General features: G+C 34.5%; 2 protein-coding genes across 4 annotated transcripts; one reads left to right on the top strand and one right to left on the bottom strand.

Moving 5' to 3' along the window:
• The first annotated feature begins 533 nt into the window (after positions 1-533).
• On the top strand, positions 534-5602 carry skic8 (SKI8 subunit of superkiller complex). The gene is made up of 10 exons (XM_058766975.1): positions 534-904; positions 1019-1046; positions 1163-1268; positions 1356-1528; positions 1828-1976; positions 3065-3158; positions 4139-4232; positions 4314-4406; positions 4487-4565; positions 5067-5602. Exons 1-10 carry the CDS (start codon positions 893-895, stop codon positions 5154-5156), a joined length of 918 nt encoding a protein of 305 aa, XP_058622958.1. The 5' UTR covers positions 534-892; the 3' UTR covers positions 5157-5602.
• Positions 5603-5783: 181 nt separating this feature from the next.
• Positions 5784-13166, bottom strand: slc25a44a (solute carrier family 25 member 44a). Of its 3 annotated transcripts, none has more exons than XM_058766972.1 (4): positions 12927-13160; positions 10587-11285; positions 8321-8448; positions 5784-7134 (listed from the first exon to the last, which is right to left on the bottom strand). In XM_058766972.1, the coding sequence occupies exons 2-4, from the start codon at positions 11221-11223 to the stop codon at positions 6943-6945; spliced, it is 957 nt and encodes a 318-aa protein (XP_058622955.1). In that variant the 5' UTR covers positions 11224-11285; positions 12927-13160; the 3' UTR covers positions 5784-6942. The 3 variants fall into 3 exon arrangements, with proteins under 3 accessions (XP_058622955.1, XP_058622956.1, XP_058622957.1); XM_058766973.1 differs by lacking the exon at positions 12927-13160 and adding an exon at positions 12618-12757; XM_058766974.1 differs by having other exon boundaries at positions 6963-7134; positions 8321-8443; positions 12927-13166.
• Positions 13167-13554: the final 388 nt, after the last annotated feature.

The raw sequence follows: 13554 nt of genomic DNA, 5'->3' as shown, positions 1-13554 counted from the left end.
ATCTATCTATCTAATAAAACGTATTATTATTCTATTTTCATGTATTTGTTTTTATTTAAAATATTTATTTAAAATTTATTATACATATTTATTTATTTTATCATTTATTATTATATTATCTTTTATGTGTTTTATTGGTACTGTTATTACATTCATATCACTAGTATCTGTTATTTGTATGGATGCTTTGATAATATTGTTTGTTTGTTTATTTAAAAAATAATAAATACATTTATTATATTATTATCACTCATTTTGCTTTGTTTTTTTATTTTATTTTAAATACTGGTACTATTACTATCACTGTACTGATTATTTATAATATTGTGTAGATTTTTCGTACTTAGCATTTATTTAGTTTTTATTTATGTGTTATATTTGAATTTATTTGTTTTTATTTAAATTATTTTTAAATTGATTATACTTACCATTTTTTATTTTATTTTATTTATAATTACATTTATTATTATTATTACTACTACTACTATTTGATTACTATCAATGGCATCTATCATCACTTTTTGAAAGCCAGTTCAGGGAGGGCGGAGTCAGGCGATTGTTCCCATGGTACTTTGCGCGCAGGTGTCATGGCCGCTCTCTAGGCAGCATCGGTGCGGGTGTTTATTATTGTTAATAAAGCGCTTTGATTCTTTATCGCATGTATGTAACAAATCTTAAGGATTATCTGACTTTACCGCGAGCGCGCTAAAACTTCTTCAGGACGCGTCGAAGCCTTACAGAGGCAGTATATTTAGTCATAAGCTAAACTACGCTAGCAGTTTTGCATGAAGTGAGTTTATAAACTCAGAATAACTCATAATCCAGCTCACACACGCGCTTAGAAACTCAAAGGAGCTCGTTTCCATTACAAACAGCTTTTGATACGGAGACTATGAGCACACAGGTAAATTCAGCTCAAATATGAACAAACCCTTGCACCTTTTCTGTCTTACTGTATAAATGGTGATCAGAATAATGATTGAGTGTGATATAAATATGTTAATTGTTCTGTTTTTAGTACAGTATACTATTCAAGCAGGAGCATGGTGAGTCCACAAACACACACTTAGTCATCTGTTCTGATTTAGAGCCCAAAATCTAGTGAGCTGTCTATCTAGGCAGCATATTTGGGCACAGCCAATAGATCTCTGTGTTTCTGCAGCTCATGAAGATGCCATCTGGACGGCGGCATGGGGTCGCAGCGAGAAGGATGGGTCAGAAACCATTGTGACCGGCTCTTTGGACGACCTGGTGAAAGTGTGGAAATGGTAAATCAATGAATGAAGTGCAATCCAATTATTGATTAAAAAAGTGTTTGTGTCTGAACATACGCCACTTGTTCTGATGGCTCGCAGGTCGGATGAGAAGCTGGAGCTGCAGTGGACGCTGGAGGGTCACCAGCTGGGTGTGGTGTCGGTGGACATCAGTCAAAACGGAGCGATCGCCGCCTCCAGCTCTCTAGACGCTCACATCCGGCTCTGGGATCTGGAGACGGGCAAACAGATCAAGTCCATGGATGCAGGCCCTGGTGAGCTGCTTATTTCTTTCTTTTCAAAGATAGTTTTAAATGTGTGAGTGTGATGCAAGGTTAATGTCATTAACTAAAATTAAAACTAAAAGCGTATCAGACCATTTTTGATATTTGAAGTAAAATAAACATTAACCGAAATAAAATATTAAAAACCCTAACTAAAAATTTGTTGAAAATGAACTAAATTAACGGAAACAAATTGCTAAAACTTAAAAAAAAAAAAAAATTTTAAAGTAAACTCTAGTATCTAAATATACTAAAATAACACTGATGAACTCTTACTATACCGTCTGCAGTTGATGCCTGGACAGTCGCCTTTTCTCCTGACTCCAAATACATCGCCACCGGCAGCCATCTAGGGAAGGTCAACATCTTCGGCGTGGAAAGTGGGAAAAAGGAGCATTCGCTGGACACCAGAGGGAAATTCATTCTGAGTATCGCCTACGTAAGAGTCTCTGAGTGTCTGGAATAATGCTGCATGGACAACATTAATCTCATCTAAAGCCAGTGTCACTGATGATTTATTTCTGTTAAACAAAAAACTGAATATTCAGTGGATAATAATGTTGGGCTAGAATCATTTTATCCTTTTGTACTGAATTGTATCATTAAAATATAAATTTTTTTAAATATATTTTGAATTCTATATAAACAAAGTTTGGAGTTGGTAAGGTTTTACAGTAATGTACAGTAATATTATTACAATTTAAAATAACTGTTCTATTTGAATATATTTAAAAATGTAATTTAGTTCCTGTGATGCAAAGCTGAATTTTCAGCATCATTACTCCAGTCTTCAGTGTCACATGATCCTCCAGAAATCACTCTAATACGCTGATTTGCTGCTCAATGAACATTTCTGATTATTATCATTGTTGAAAATAGTTGTGTTGCTTAATATTTTAGTGGAAACTGGTTTTTTTGTTTGTTTGTTTTGATTAATAGAAAGTTCAAAGGAACAAAATAACTTTTGTAACATTATAATTGTCTTTACTGTCACTTTACTGTCGATTTAATGTATCCTTGCAGAATAAAAATAATTCCTTTCAAAGAAAAAATTTTACATACTCCAAACCTTGAAACTGTAGTGTATATCACATTTAATTTTGAAAAATAATTATTGTATTTATTTATTTAGAATATGTTCTTGTTCAAATGCTAAATAACAAGGTTTAATAATAATCCAATGAATTCAATTAAAACATTTTTTAAAAAGCCTATATTGAATATATAAATGTTTTGTCATGCTCAGCTCTAAAAATGTTTGTCAGCAAAAAACGTCTTTTTGAGTGTAATTGCTAATCCAGTAATCAAACCACATATGAAGTATTGGAAAAAAAAATCCTAAATATGTATTGGTTAAAAATTGTGGGTAGCATATAAATAAGTACCAGTTTAACAGTGAGCTTCAGTGTGTAAAAAGGAACTGATTTCACAAATGACACATTAGAATGAATATTTGAGAAAACGCTGATTTTCCATACAATATAAAGTTTTCCAGACCCTAATAATTGTCTCTCTCTCTCTCTCTAGAGTCCAGATGGAAAGTACTTAGCCAGCGGTGCTATAGACGGAATCATTAATATCTTTGATATTGCGACTGGGAAACTCCTGCACACGCTGGAAGGTGAAAATCGTCTCCCACGTGATTCAAGCCATCTTTAGTTTCCTTTATTAAAACCCTCTGTAGACGTTCTGTCCGTTAGTCTGCTAGATGCATTTAGGGTGATTATGGGTTATGTGAATGCGGTGGAAAAACCTGTTTGCGTCTCTGGCCGTCCCTCAAGGGTCGTAAACCTCGGCTCCTGTCACCGAGCGACTCCATTTTTCCTCTTTGTCTTCCTGCATCCTTCCATCGCTCACTCATCCCTTTCATTTGCTCCAGCAAGTACAGCTGGTAATAATGTTGAATGTTAGATGTAGTTCAGTTTTTATTGTATTACACTGGCGGTCAAAAGTTTGGAATAATTTACAATATTATTGCACTTTAAAAGAACTGTTTTCGATTTTAGTATATTTTAAAATGTAATTTATTCCTGTGATGGCAAAAAAATAAATTTTTCAGGATTCTTTGATGAAAAGAAAGTTCAAAATAGCAGCATTTATTTGAAATATAAATCTTTTGTAACATCTAGTAAGTCTTTACTGTCACTTTTGATCAATTTAATTTATCCTTGCTAAATAATTTTTTTAAATCTTACTCTCCCCAAAAATTAGAATGGTATGTGTATCACAGCTTTCACCCCCCCCAAAAAATGTGAATAATAATCAAAAATGTTTCTTGAGCAGCAAATCAGCATATTCGAATGATTTCTGAAGGATCATGTGACACTGAAGACTGGAGTAATGATGCTGAAAATTACAATAGAAAACAACTCTTTTTAATATTAATATTTTTCAGTTTTACTGTATCTTTGATCAAACAAATGCAGCCTTGATGAGCACAAGAGACTTCTTTCAAAAACATAAAATCATAATTATTCCAAACTTTGTCCACTTATGTATATTTGTACTGCTTTATTACTGCTTATGCTATACTATTTACATTCAGACATCTTAAAGGTACAGTAGCCAAATTGTGGGATTAATGTAAGTTTTTTTCCCCAGGGCATGCGATGCCTATCCGGTCTCTGACTTTCTCTCCAGACTCTCAGCTGCTGGTAACCGCGTCAGACGACGGCTACATCAAGATTTATGACGTGTAAGTTGCAAATTTGTGTGCATCTTTGGCCTCCTAACACATTTGAATCTCACGGTCTGGTTGTTTGTGTGTGTCTCACAGGCAGCACGCTAACCTGGCCGGCACTCTCAGCGGTCACGGATCCTGGGTGCTGAACGTGGCCTTTTCACCCGATGACACACACTTTGTGTCCAGGCAAGAGTTGATGCACTTCAGATGAACGGGAATTTAAAATGTAGTTTGTGTTCTTAACTGTTGTTTGTTTCTTTTTTTAGTTCGTCTGATAAGAGTGTAAAAGTGTGGGACACAAGCAGCAGATCCTGTGTAAATACATTCTTTGATCATCAGGATCAGGTGAGAGATGCATCACGGTTTCCACAAAAATATTAAGCAGCATAACTGTTTTCAACATTGATAAGAAATGTTAAGGTCATTGCACACCGAGTCCAAAATTTTCGCACGTTACCAAATAAATACGACCTCACGTTGTGTCAATCACGTTTACACACTGCCTCTGAAACTTTCGTCCGTCATAAAAAATTCGGATCAGGTTCGATTTTCTGCGTTTTCGCATCTGTAGCAAGCATTTTGATAGGAAAGGATGAAGAATATGAAAACACGCATACGAAAACTTCGGACTCAGTGTGCAAAGACCTTTACTTGAGTAGCAAATATTAGAATGTGACACTGAAGACTGGAGTAATGATGCTGAAATTCAGCTTTGCATCACAGGAATAAATTACATTTTAAAATATATTACAATAGAAAAAGGGTATTTTAAATCGTAATAATATTTTGCAATATTACTGTATTTTTTTAGGGCATGCTTATGTTCAAATATGTGTGTATTTGCAGGTTTGGAGTGTGAAGTACAACCCTACGGGCTCTAAAATAGTGTCTGCGGGTGATGACAGAGCCATCCATGTTTACGACTGTCCCATGTGAATCACCACAAAACTACAGCCTCCTGATGAAGCTCTGTAAGAGTCACAGCCTCTCAAGACCACAGCATGCATAAATGATTTTTTTTTATTTCATTGCCAACTTCAACATCTGTATATGGTGATACAAATAAATGTCTTTTTTTTTTTAGTTGTTGCTGTTTGTCTTGTTCAGGATTCACACATTCATTTTGACCAATGGTGTTGTGTGACATTTTTAGTAGGATATGTATTTTATTATGAAATGTATATTCATTATAGAGTTTAATTACTTAAAATCAAAATGTTAAATTCCCTGATCTTTCCAGCTTTTTCACAAAACTGATCGCTGTCTGCCCTCTACAGGACACTAAATGTTACTGTGCCAATTCAGAGTCCTTGATAGTTTGGTCTGTATTATAGCAAACGTGTGTAAAAATGAATTATGATACATAAAGATCCAAAGTAGAACTTGTTTGAATGTTGAACCCTTTCGGCTGTTCACACTGCTCTGTGTCTGTGCGTGCGTGTGTGTGTGTGTGTGTGTGTGCGTGTGTGTGTGTGCGTGCACTTTGGATGGGTTAAATGCAGAGCACAAATTCCGACTTGGCCACCTGTCACGTCACTTTCATGTGAGCAGCACTAGCAAAAAAAATCACAAAGTGTTTCATTCTCATTTAATTCACTCTCCATTGAGACACAAAGGATCAGTTAGAAACAATCTTATAGACAAAAACGACTACGGCAGTTATTTTTAAAACATGAAGCACATTTATAAAGCATTTAAACTGTAAAAGCTTTGGCCCCAAAATTGCTGACTGTTAAAGACAAGGCATAAAACAAACACAAAATATGACAATTCAAAGAAGATTCAATCAGACTGAAATATCATTCAAGAGAACATGACTCATTTTTCTCACAAGGCTTTTCACGTAACGTTTAACCCTGGGTAAAGACCACTTTTAAAATTAATTTACATGTTTTTACAGTTGTTGTTTTTTTTTGATCAACAGATAAAAGATTTTATCAATAATTTCAGCCTATTTCAATATTTAAGAGCTGAGCTTAATATATAATTAGTAAATTTGTTTTCCAAGTCTGAATTTAAAAATGAATTGCCTTATTACTTTTAATATGCACTGATATTTCCAGATTTTCATGACCATGGAAATGCTAGTTAAATGTTTAGTCAGTTATTGCCTCATTAAATATTCATGAGCACAGAGACATGAGGTTCAATATTCATGTGAAAAGTCACAAAACTCTTACACATGAGATCAACACTTAAACTGGAACATTAAATTAGACAATATTTAGTGTTTCAGAAGACTGAGAGCTCTTATACAAACAATATTAATAACCTTGTAAATAAGACAATACTGACTATTTGCTAGGGTTAAAAACGACCCAGGGTTTCAAGTGTGAAAAGCCATACATGTTCTCATTCTTCCCATCAATGTAACAGATGTGATGATCTCACTTCCTGTCAGATGAAGTGAAGAGCACTGCATGAGACTCAGAAGAAAGTGTCAAAGTCACCATTTCAAAATGATTTTCACTTCAAAACCTCTGATAAACAAACACATTCCAGGCGAAAAGCACAAGTAAGGTGTTCCATGATGTCTCATTACAAAATACTAGTTTGGGCCGGATGCGCTCAACTGAGTTCACAGGTTACAAAATATACAAAATCCACAAAAAAGGGAGAGAGGAAATATAGCTTCACATTTGAGCGCCGATTATTGCCTGGTCCTCATAAAACGTGAAAATAATAAAAGGCAACAGTTTAAAAGGCTGAGGTATGTGCGTTTTCACCAGTGTCTGCTGTCCACCAGTTCAGGCCGCAGACTGAGTCTCTTTAGTGTCTCGTACCCGATGACAATCATGACTGACGTGGGCATGGAGGAAATGATGCGTGCAGACAAACCCTTGGAGAGACCCCACATGCCCTCTTCAGCCAGGAGCTGCTTAAACGTCTCCATCACAGACGAACGACCTTCGACCTGCAAACACACACACACACACAGTGCATTAACTCACAAAGCTTAAATCTACAGTAATTACATCAATCATTTTAATGAGCCATATCAACAAGAACCATTTTGCTCTTTTGAAATACAAGCAAAAATGTCTCATTCAGAAATGAGCACATTATGGTTATGAGCACATTAACATACAATTGCTATTAAGCAACGTATTATCTACTTTATCTTAAAGTTAACATTTATGTTATTTACATATAGAAGTCTTAAAGTTACTTAAAGTAGTCTGTTAAAATGAATAAGAATAAATTATGCATACATGTTTAATACATTAATAAATCTATTAAAACAAATCTGTCATTTTGCATTATTGATATACTGCTACAGTTTTTTGTCAATATTTAAAAATAGATTGTTATATTTTCTGTTTTCACTTTTAATGAATGTTCTAGTAATTTAATGCTTTTGCCATTTTCATTAGTTTTTATGTCTATAACAGTTTAATTTTAATAATATGTTATTTTAGTATTTCAAGTTAAACTAAATATAAATTAGAAGAAAATAGTAGAAGAAATAGAAAATACTAAATGAGAAATATTAAATTTTATTTTTTATATTTCATTTCAAGTAATGTTTCAACTATAATATAACTATAATAACAACCCTAATTTAAATAAATATATTTTAAGCATTTTAAAATGATGTAAAATAAATAAATAAAAATAAAGAATATGACCTTTTTATATACTATTATTCAGAGGTTTGGTGCGAGTAAGACTTTTTGTGAAAGAAATTAGTACTTTTATTTAGCAAGGATTGTACATTATAATTTTACAAAATATTTCTGTTTCAAATATGCTGCTCTTTTGAACTTTCTGTTCATCTAAAAATAAAATAAATAAAAAATCCTGAAATAATAATAAATGTTTCTTGAGCAGCAAATCAGCATATTAGAATGATTTCTAAATGATCATATGACACTGAAGAAGAAAAAAGATCACAGGAATAACTTTATTTTATTTAAAAACTAAATTTTAAATTGCGATAACATTTCACAATATTACTGTTTTTACTGTACTTTTGATCAAATAAAGCAGTATTGGAGAGCATAAGTAACTTCTTTCAAAACCATTAAAAAAAACATCTTACTGCCTTATACTTAAATAATAACAATATGAATTCCAGCAGGTTATGGGTGAGTTTCTACCTGTACTCGGGCTCGGACCACATCCATGGGGTTTGTGAGGGTGGAGGCTGTAGCTGCAGCCATCGGTCCCGCCACGGCCTGCAGGAGGAGGTGCGGACAGTCCGCTGGAGCCAGTCTGGAGAGCTGCTCTGGAAAGAGAGAGAGAGAACTTTATTGTTACTGTACATGTACAATGAAAGTTAGGTGGCGGTGCCTTCTTGATACATACAAATAGTGGTGTACCATGTACGAGTCTGCACACACATTAAACACTAAAGACTGTACTATTATACAATATAATATACATAATACGCTATACAATACACTATACACAATGCAATATACAATATGCTATACAACACAGTACACAGAGGACACCAGATGTGCATAAATGCAGACATTCTGTGTGTGAAAAATAAACATTACGTGCAATTAAAGGGTTAATTCACCCCAAAATGAAAATTCTGTCATTAATTACTCACCCTCATGTCATTTCAAACCCGTAAGACCTTCGTTCATCTTCTGAACACGAATTAAGATATTTTTGATGGAATCTGAGCATTCTCTGACCCTGCACAGACAGCAACGCAACTGAAATGTTCCCAGGTCCAGAAACGTAGTAAGGACATCGGTAAAACTGTCCATGTGACATCAGTGGCTCAACTTCAATTTTGCGAAGCAACGAGAATACTTTGTGCGCGCAAAGAAAACAAAAATAACAATTTATTTAACAATTCTTCTCCCCCGAGTTACGTCTTCAGCCATTTTGGAGAGTAACCTAAGAGCGTAATCAGCGTTGTTTATGTTTGGGGGGGGAAGCACGAGCATGAACATAATCGGCGTAATCAGCATTGTTCACGCTTAGGGGAAAGCACGCGTATCATTTTGGGGTGAATTAACCCTTTAAGCAGGAGGCGACAAGTGCTGAGGTAGTGTAGTTGACATCTTGACCATGACAAATAAGATTTTACACAATGAAATACCGCACAGTACGGTGACTAAAGGCAGTATATTTACAGACCCACGGAATGTAAATCCGCCATCTCTTCCTCTTTTATGGTGGTTAAAAAAATAAACATGAATGAACATCAGAGATTACATTGAAAGAAAGAGTATAATTTACTGAAATATGAAAAATACGCTTAAAGATGCCAATAGCTTGTAAACAATCTCACGTAATGTTACATTAACCTCAGGAAAGCCATTCAATGTCCATAAACTTGACAGTCAACTAAAAAAAATTATAATAATCTGGAGATGAGCACGGTCCTAAATATATGCATTATAATACATACTGGATGTTCATTTTTTAATATATTTTTTACTTATCTTAATGTCGTCGTTTTTTATTGTATGTTTGAATAATAAATGTCACATAGATTTTTTCCAAAGATACTGATTTTCAATATTAAAACAAATAACCAAATGAATATTACTTATTCAGGATATATTTTGCTTAACCTGTTGTCAGTTTGAATACATCTGTTATGAAAACAAGTTATGACGGCCATTTAAATGTTTATATTTCAACGATGAACTGGATCATTTTATCATTAAAAAGTTCATATAAAAACTTCAACAATGTCAACTTGTTCATATTGTTCATTGTAACAAAAAAGCAACATTTCTTTTAAGTGCAACATTCTTTTTAGTATTAAAAATGTGTTCTTATTTTTTAAATGGTTGGTTATTTTTTAAATGTTTATATGCAACTCTTATTTGAGTGCTGATTATTAAATTAATTGTATTAATTCATTGATTATTCATTGATTATTAATTCATTGATTATTCTTCTTTTCAATAAGGTTTTCAGCTAAATTAAAGCTTTAATATCAGTTTTAATGTTGGGATCCAATTTTTTTTCTGCATCATTAATTATGTGACCCTGGACCACAAAAGCAGTCTTAAGTCGCTGGGGTATATTTGTAGCAATAGCCAAAAATACATTGTATGGGTCAAAATTATCAATTTTTCTTTTATGCCAAGAATCATTAGGATATTAAGTAAAGATCATATTCCATGAAGATATTTTGTAGATTTTCTACCGTAAATATATCAAAACTTCATTTCTGACTAGTAATATGCATTGCTAAGGACTTAATTTAGACAACTTTAACGGCGATGTTCTCAATATTTAGATTTTTTTGCACCCTCAGATTCCAGATTTTCAAATAGAATTTCAAACCATACATCAATGGAAAGCTTATAGAAGATGTATAACTCTCACTTTCAAAAAACTGACCCTTATGACTGGTTTTTGTGGTCCAGGGTCACACATTTTGTTTACCTCCATAAAAGTGATAAAACGGCCACCAGATGGCGCTGTTGGGTATGTAGGTGAGGAGCGACGCCACATATCCACGATAAAAGCCCCGGAATCCATCCGCGTGGAAAATCTGCACCACAATGTCTCTGGTCTGGCCAAACGTTACTTTGTGTTTGGACGTGGCCATCACCATCTTGGGCTTGAGTTTGAAGCGTGTGAGCTGACACCCCTGACCCTGCACCATCAGCTGCTGGGACACCACGTCGATGGGCACCGTTATGCTCTGGGCCACCAGCGAGGCCGCGCCGCCCGCCACCAGAGACTTGACCGTGTTATTGGACGAGTAACAGGACACGTATTTCCTCACCAGCTCGTAGGTAGTGATGTAGGCCTGACCTGAGATCAGCGTGAGCGAGTTGACCATGAACCCTCGGTAAAGGCCACGCGCCCCCTCGGCCTTCAGAATCTTCCAGAAGGCGTCAAAGGTGCCGTTATAGAGCGACTTCCCCTTCTGGACCTGCAGTCTGGTGCGGATCAGGGTGAACGGGTAGACGGTGGCCCGTGTGGTCATGGTCATGAAGACGCCCAGAGAGTAGAACTTCCTCTTGTCCAGATCCTCCCATTCGATGATCTGAATGTTGCGCTTCTGTTGCATCATTGCAGCCGATGACCTCACACACAAAATCACACGCTCACACACTCGCTCCGCTCCTGCTCGACCTGAAGAAATGACAAAATCACAACATTTCTCAACAGAGTTCAAAGGTCATGTGACTGTAGTGTTATGCTATAATCATATGCTCTGCAGATAAGAGATAATTTCTTGACACGTGTAAACAAAAAGCAGATATTGAACGTTTTAAATCTATGAAATAAGCACATTTTTACACCTCAGCAGTTTTTATTTTTGTTATATGAAGGTTTTTTATATGAATGAACCCTTTAAATGCATTTTTTGTACAGATGTATTGTTTTAGACTTATCGAAGACCAAGATTTTCAATCTTAAACAGGCAACTTTAACGAGATGAAAATATTTTTATTTTTAATAATTGCATTATTTAGTAATATAAATGTATTCATTTTTGTTACAGTGAAGAAGATGAACAAGTTTACTGCGAGCACAAAACTAAAAATTTTAAAACTAAAAAAAAGTGTTAATAAAAAGTGAAATAAAACAACATCCATCATAAAAATATAATAAATAAAAATAATTACGTTTTAGAAATAATGCAAATCTAAATGTAATGTAAATCTTTAATTCTAAAAATGCCACACGTTCTCTGGGATTATACCTGTCAAAATGATAATAATAATAATAAATATTTGTTTTTAAATGATATCTTTATTGTTCCAAAGTAAACATTAAAAATCATATTTATAGCATCACATTCGGAATTAATTAACCAGAATAATAAGGCTTGGCAAAACTGCATTAGATTACAAATTAAATACCACCAACCTTTTAAAAAATAAAAAGTTGTATTCACAAAGTGAATGTAGTGCTTATATGAAGCATTGCATATTTGTTACCATGAACAACACTTAAATCAGAATGTTTTGAAAATCTTAATTTCTATATTAATTTCTAAATCACTAGAATGCCATAGTTTCCACAGAATTTTATTTGTCAAAATAAATAAAAAATTAAAAATAGGGCTTGGCATTTAAAAATAAAACATTTATATTACTAAAAAGAATGTAATCCTTTTATATGAATCTGTAAATTACTAGAATACCACACATTCCTCAGGATTATACCAGTCAGAATTAAAACAAAAGTTTTTAATAAATATTTATTTTTAAATTATACCCCTGTTGTGCCAAAGTAAACATTAAAGAGGAGACAATTATTATTTTATTAATATTATATTATGTAATTGATATATTATTTAAATTTAGAATTAACCTGATGACAAATCTTTATAACAACTGGGAATTTGTCAAAGGAAAAATTGCATTAGAGTAGAAATCCAATAGAAAAAAAATATTTTTTATTCCTAAAAATAATAATTTAATCTTTATGTTACTGAATTTTGAGGGACCACACTACCTTGATGCAGCTCTTTTCATATGACATGCATAACCATAAATAGCCAATGACAAATCTAACAGACACTCTTTCTTCCACTATCTTCTGTCCTCCATCAGTTATTTGGCTCTGACACAGAGCTGAATGTTTATCAGAATCATTGTGACCTTTTCATGGTGAAGCATGGTATCTACTGCACACGCGCATTGCGCATTACACAAGACACCAGACACCCCCCTGAAACAAAAAGCAGCTTATGTTATGTCCCTCCCCTCGCCCATCAGAAGTACAGGACACTTCATTTGACCTCTCAGACACACGCTAACTCACCCGGTTAACTCGCCATATTTGCTGTTTCTCCATCCAGCGGCCTCAAGCCGAGCTGCGCGGTCTTGTCATGAGAGAAATTCGCTGTTATGCCTCTAAAAACCGCATTCTGCCTGATCGACTCGCGGCCTGCAGCTCCTGACAGAAAGTCATGCCGAGCCCGAGCGCTCCTCCACACTTCCGGCGCATGCTCAAACGTCACTGACCGCTGCTGCCTGTTGATTGGTCAGTGACACAGGAGGAGCTGTTTGATGATTGGGCGGTGATGTGTGCCATTCAAGTTGTTATTTGTGACCCTGGATCGCTGGGGTATATTTGTAGCAATAGCCAAAAATACATTGCATGGGTCAAAATTATAGATTTTTTCTTTTATGCCAAAAATCATTAGGAAAGATCATGTTCCATGAAGATATTTTGTAAATTTCCTACCATATGTATATCAAAAGATAATTTTTGATTAGTACTATGCATTGCTAAGAACTTCATTTGGACAACTTTAAAGGCGATTTTCTCAATATTTCGATTTTTTTTGCACCCTCAGATTCCAGATTTTCAAATAGTTGTATATCGGCCAAATATTGTCTGATCCTAATAAACCATACATCAATGGAAAGCTTTCAGATGATGTATA

Source organism: Onychostoma macrolepis, chromosome 25, assembly GCF_012432095.1.
Source record: "Onychostoma macrolepis isolate SWU-2019 chromosome 25, ASM1243209v1, whole genome shotgun sequence".
NCBI lineage: Eukaryota > Metazoa > Chordata > Actinopteri > Cypriniformes > Cyprinidae > Onychostoma > Onychostoma macrolepis.
Note: the sequence above shows the minus strand (reverse complement) of the source record. Positions and strands in the feature narration are given on the sequence as shown.

What these genes read in the sequence shown, in the direction of transcription:
- slc25a44a (XM_058766972.1), bottom strand. Translation starts at nt 11,223, where the DNA reads ATGATGCAACAGAAGCGCAACATTCAGATCATCGAATGGGAGGATCTG. An exon ending in GTTTTATCACTTTTATGGAG is followed by an intron (nt 8,449 to 10,586) that starts GTAAACAAAATG and finishes CTCTCTTTCCAG; the next exon opens with AGCAGCTCTCCAGACTGGCT. An exon ending in TGGTCCGAGCCCGAGTACAG is followed by an intron (nt 7,135 to 8,320) that starts GTAGAAACTCAC and finishes GTGTGTTTGCAG; the next exon opens with GTCGAAGGTCGTTCGTCTGT.
- skic8 (XM_058766975.1), top strand. An exon ending in GTCCATGGATGCAGGCCCTG is followed by an intron (nt 1,529 to 1,827) that starts GTGAGCTGCTTA and finishes TACCGTCTGCAG; the next exon opens with TTGATGCCTGGACAGTCGCC. An exon ending in GACACACACTTTGTGTCCAG is followed by an intron (nt 4,407 to 4,486) that starts GCAAGAGTTGAT and finishes TTCTTTTTTTAG; the next exon opens with TTCGTCTGATAAGAGTGTAA.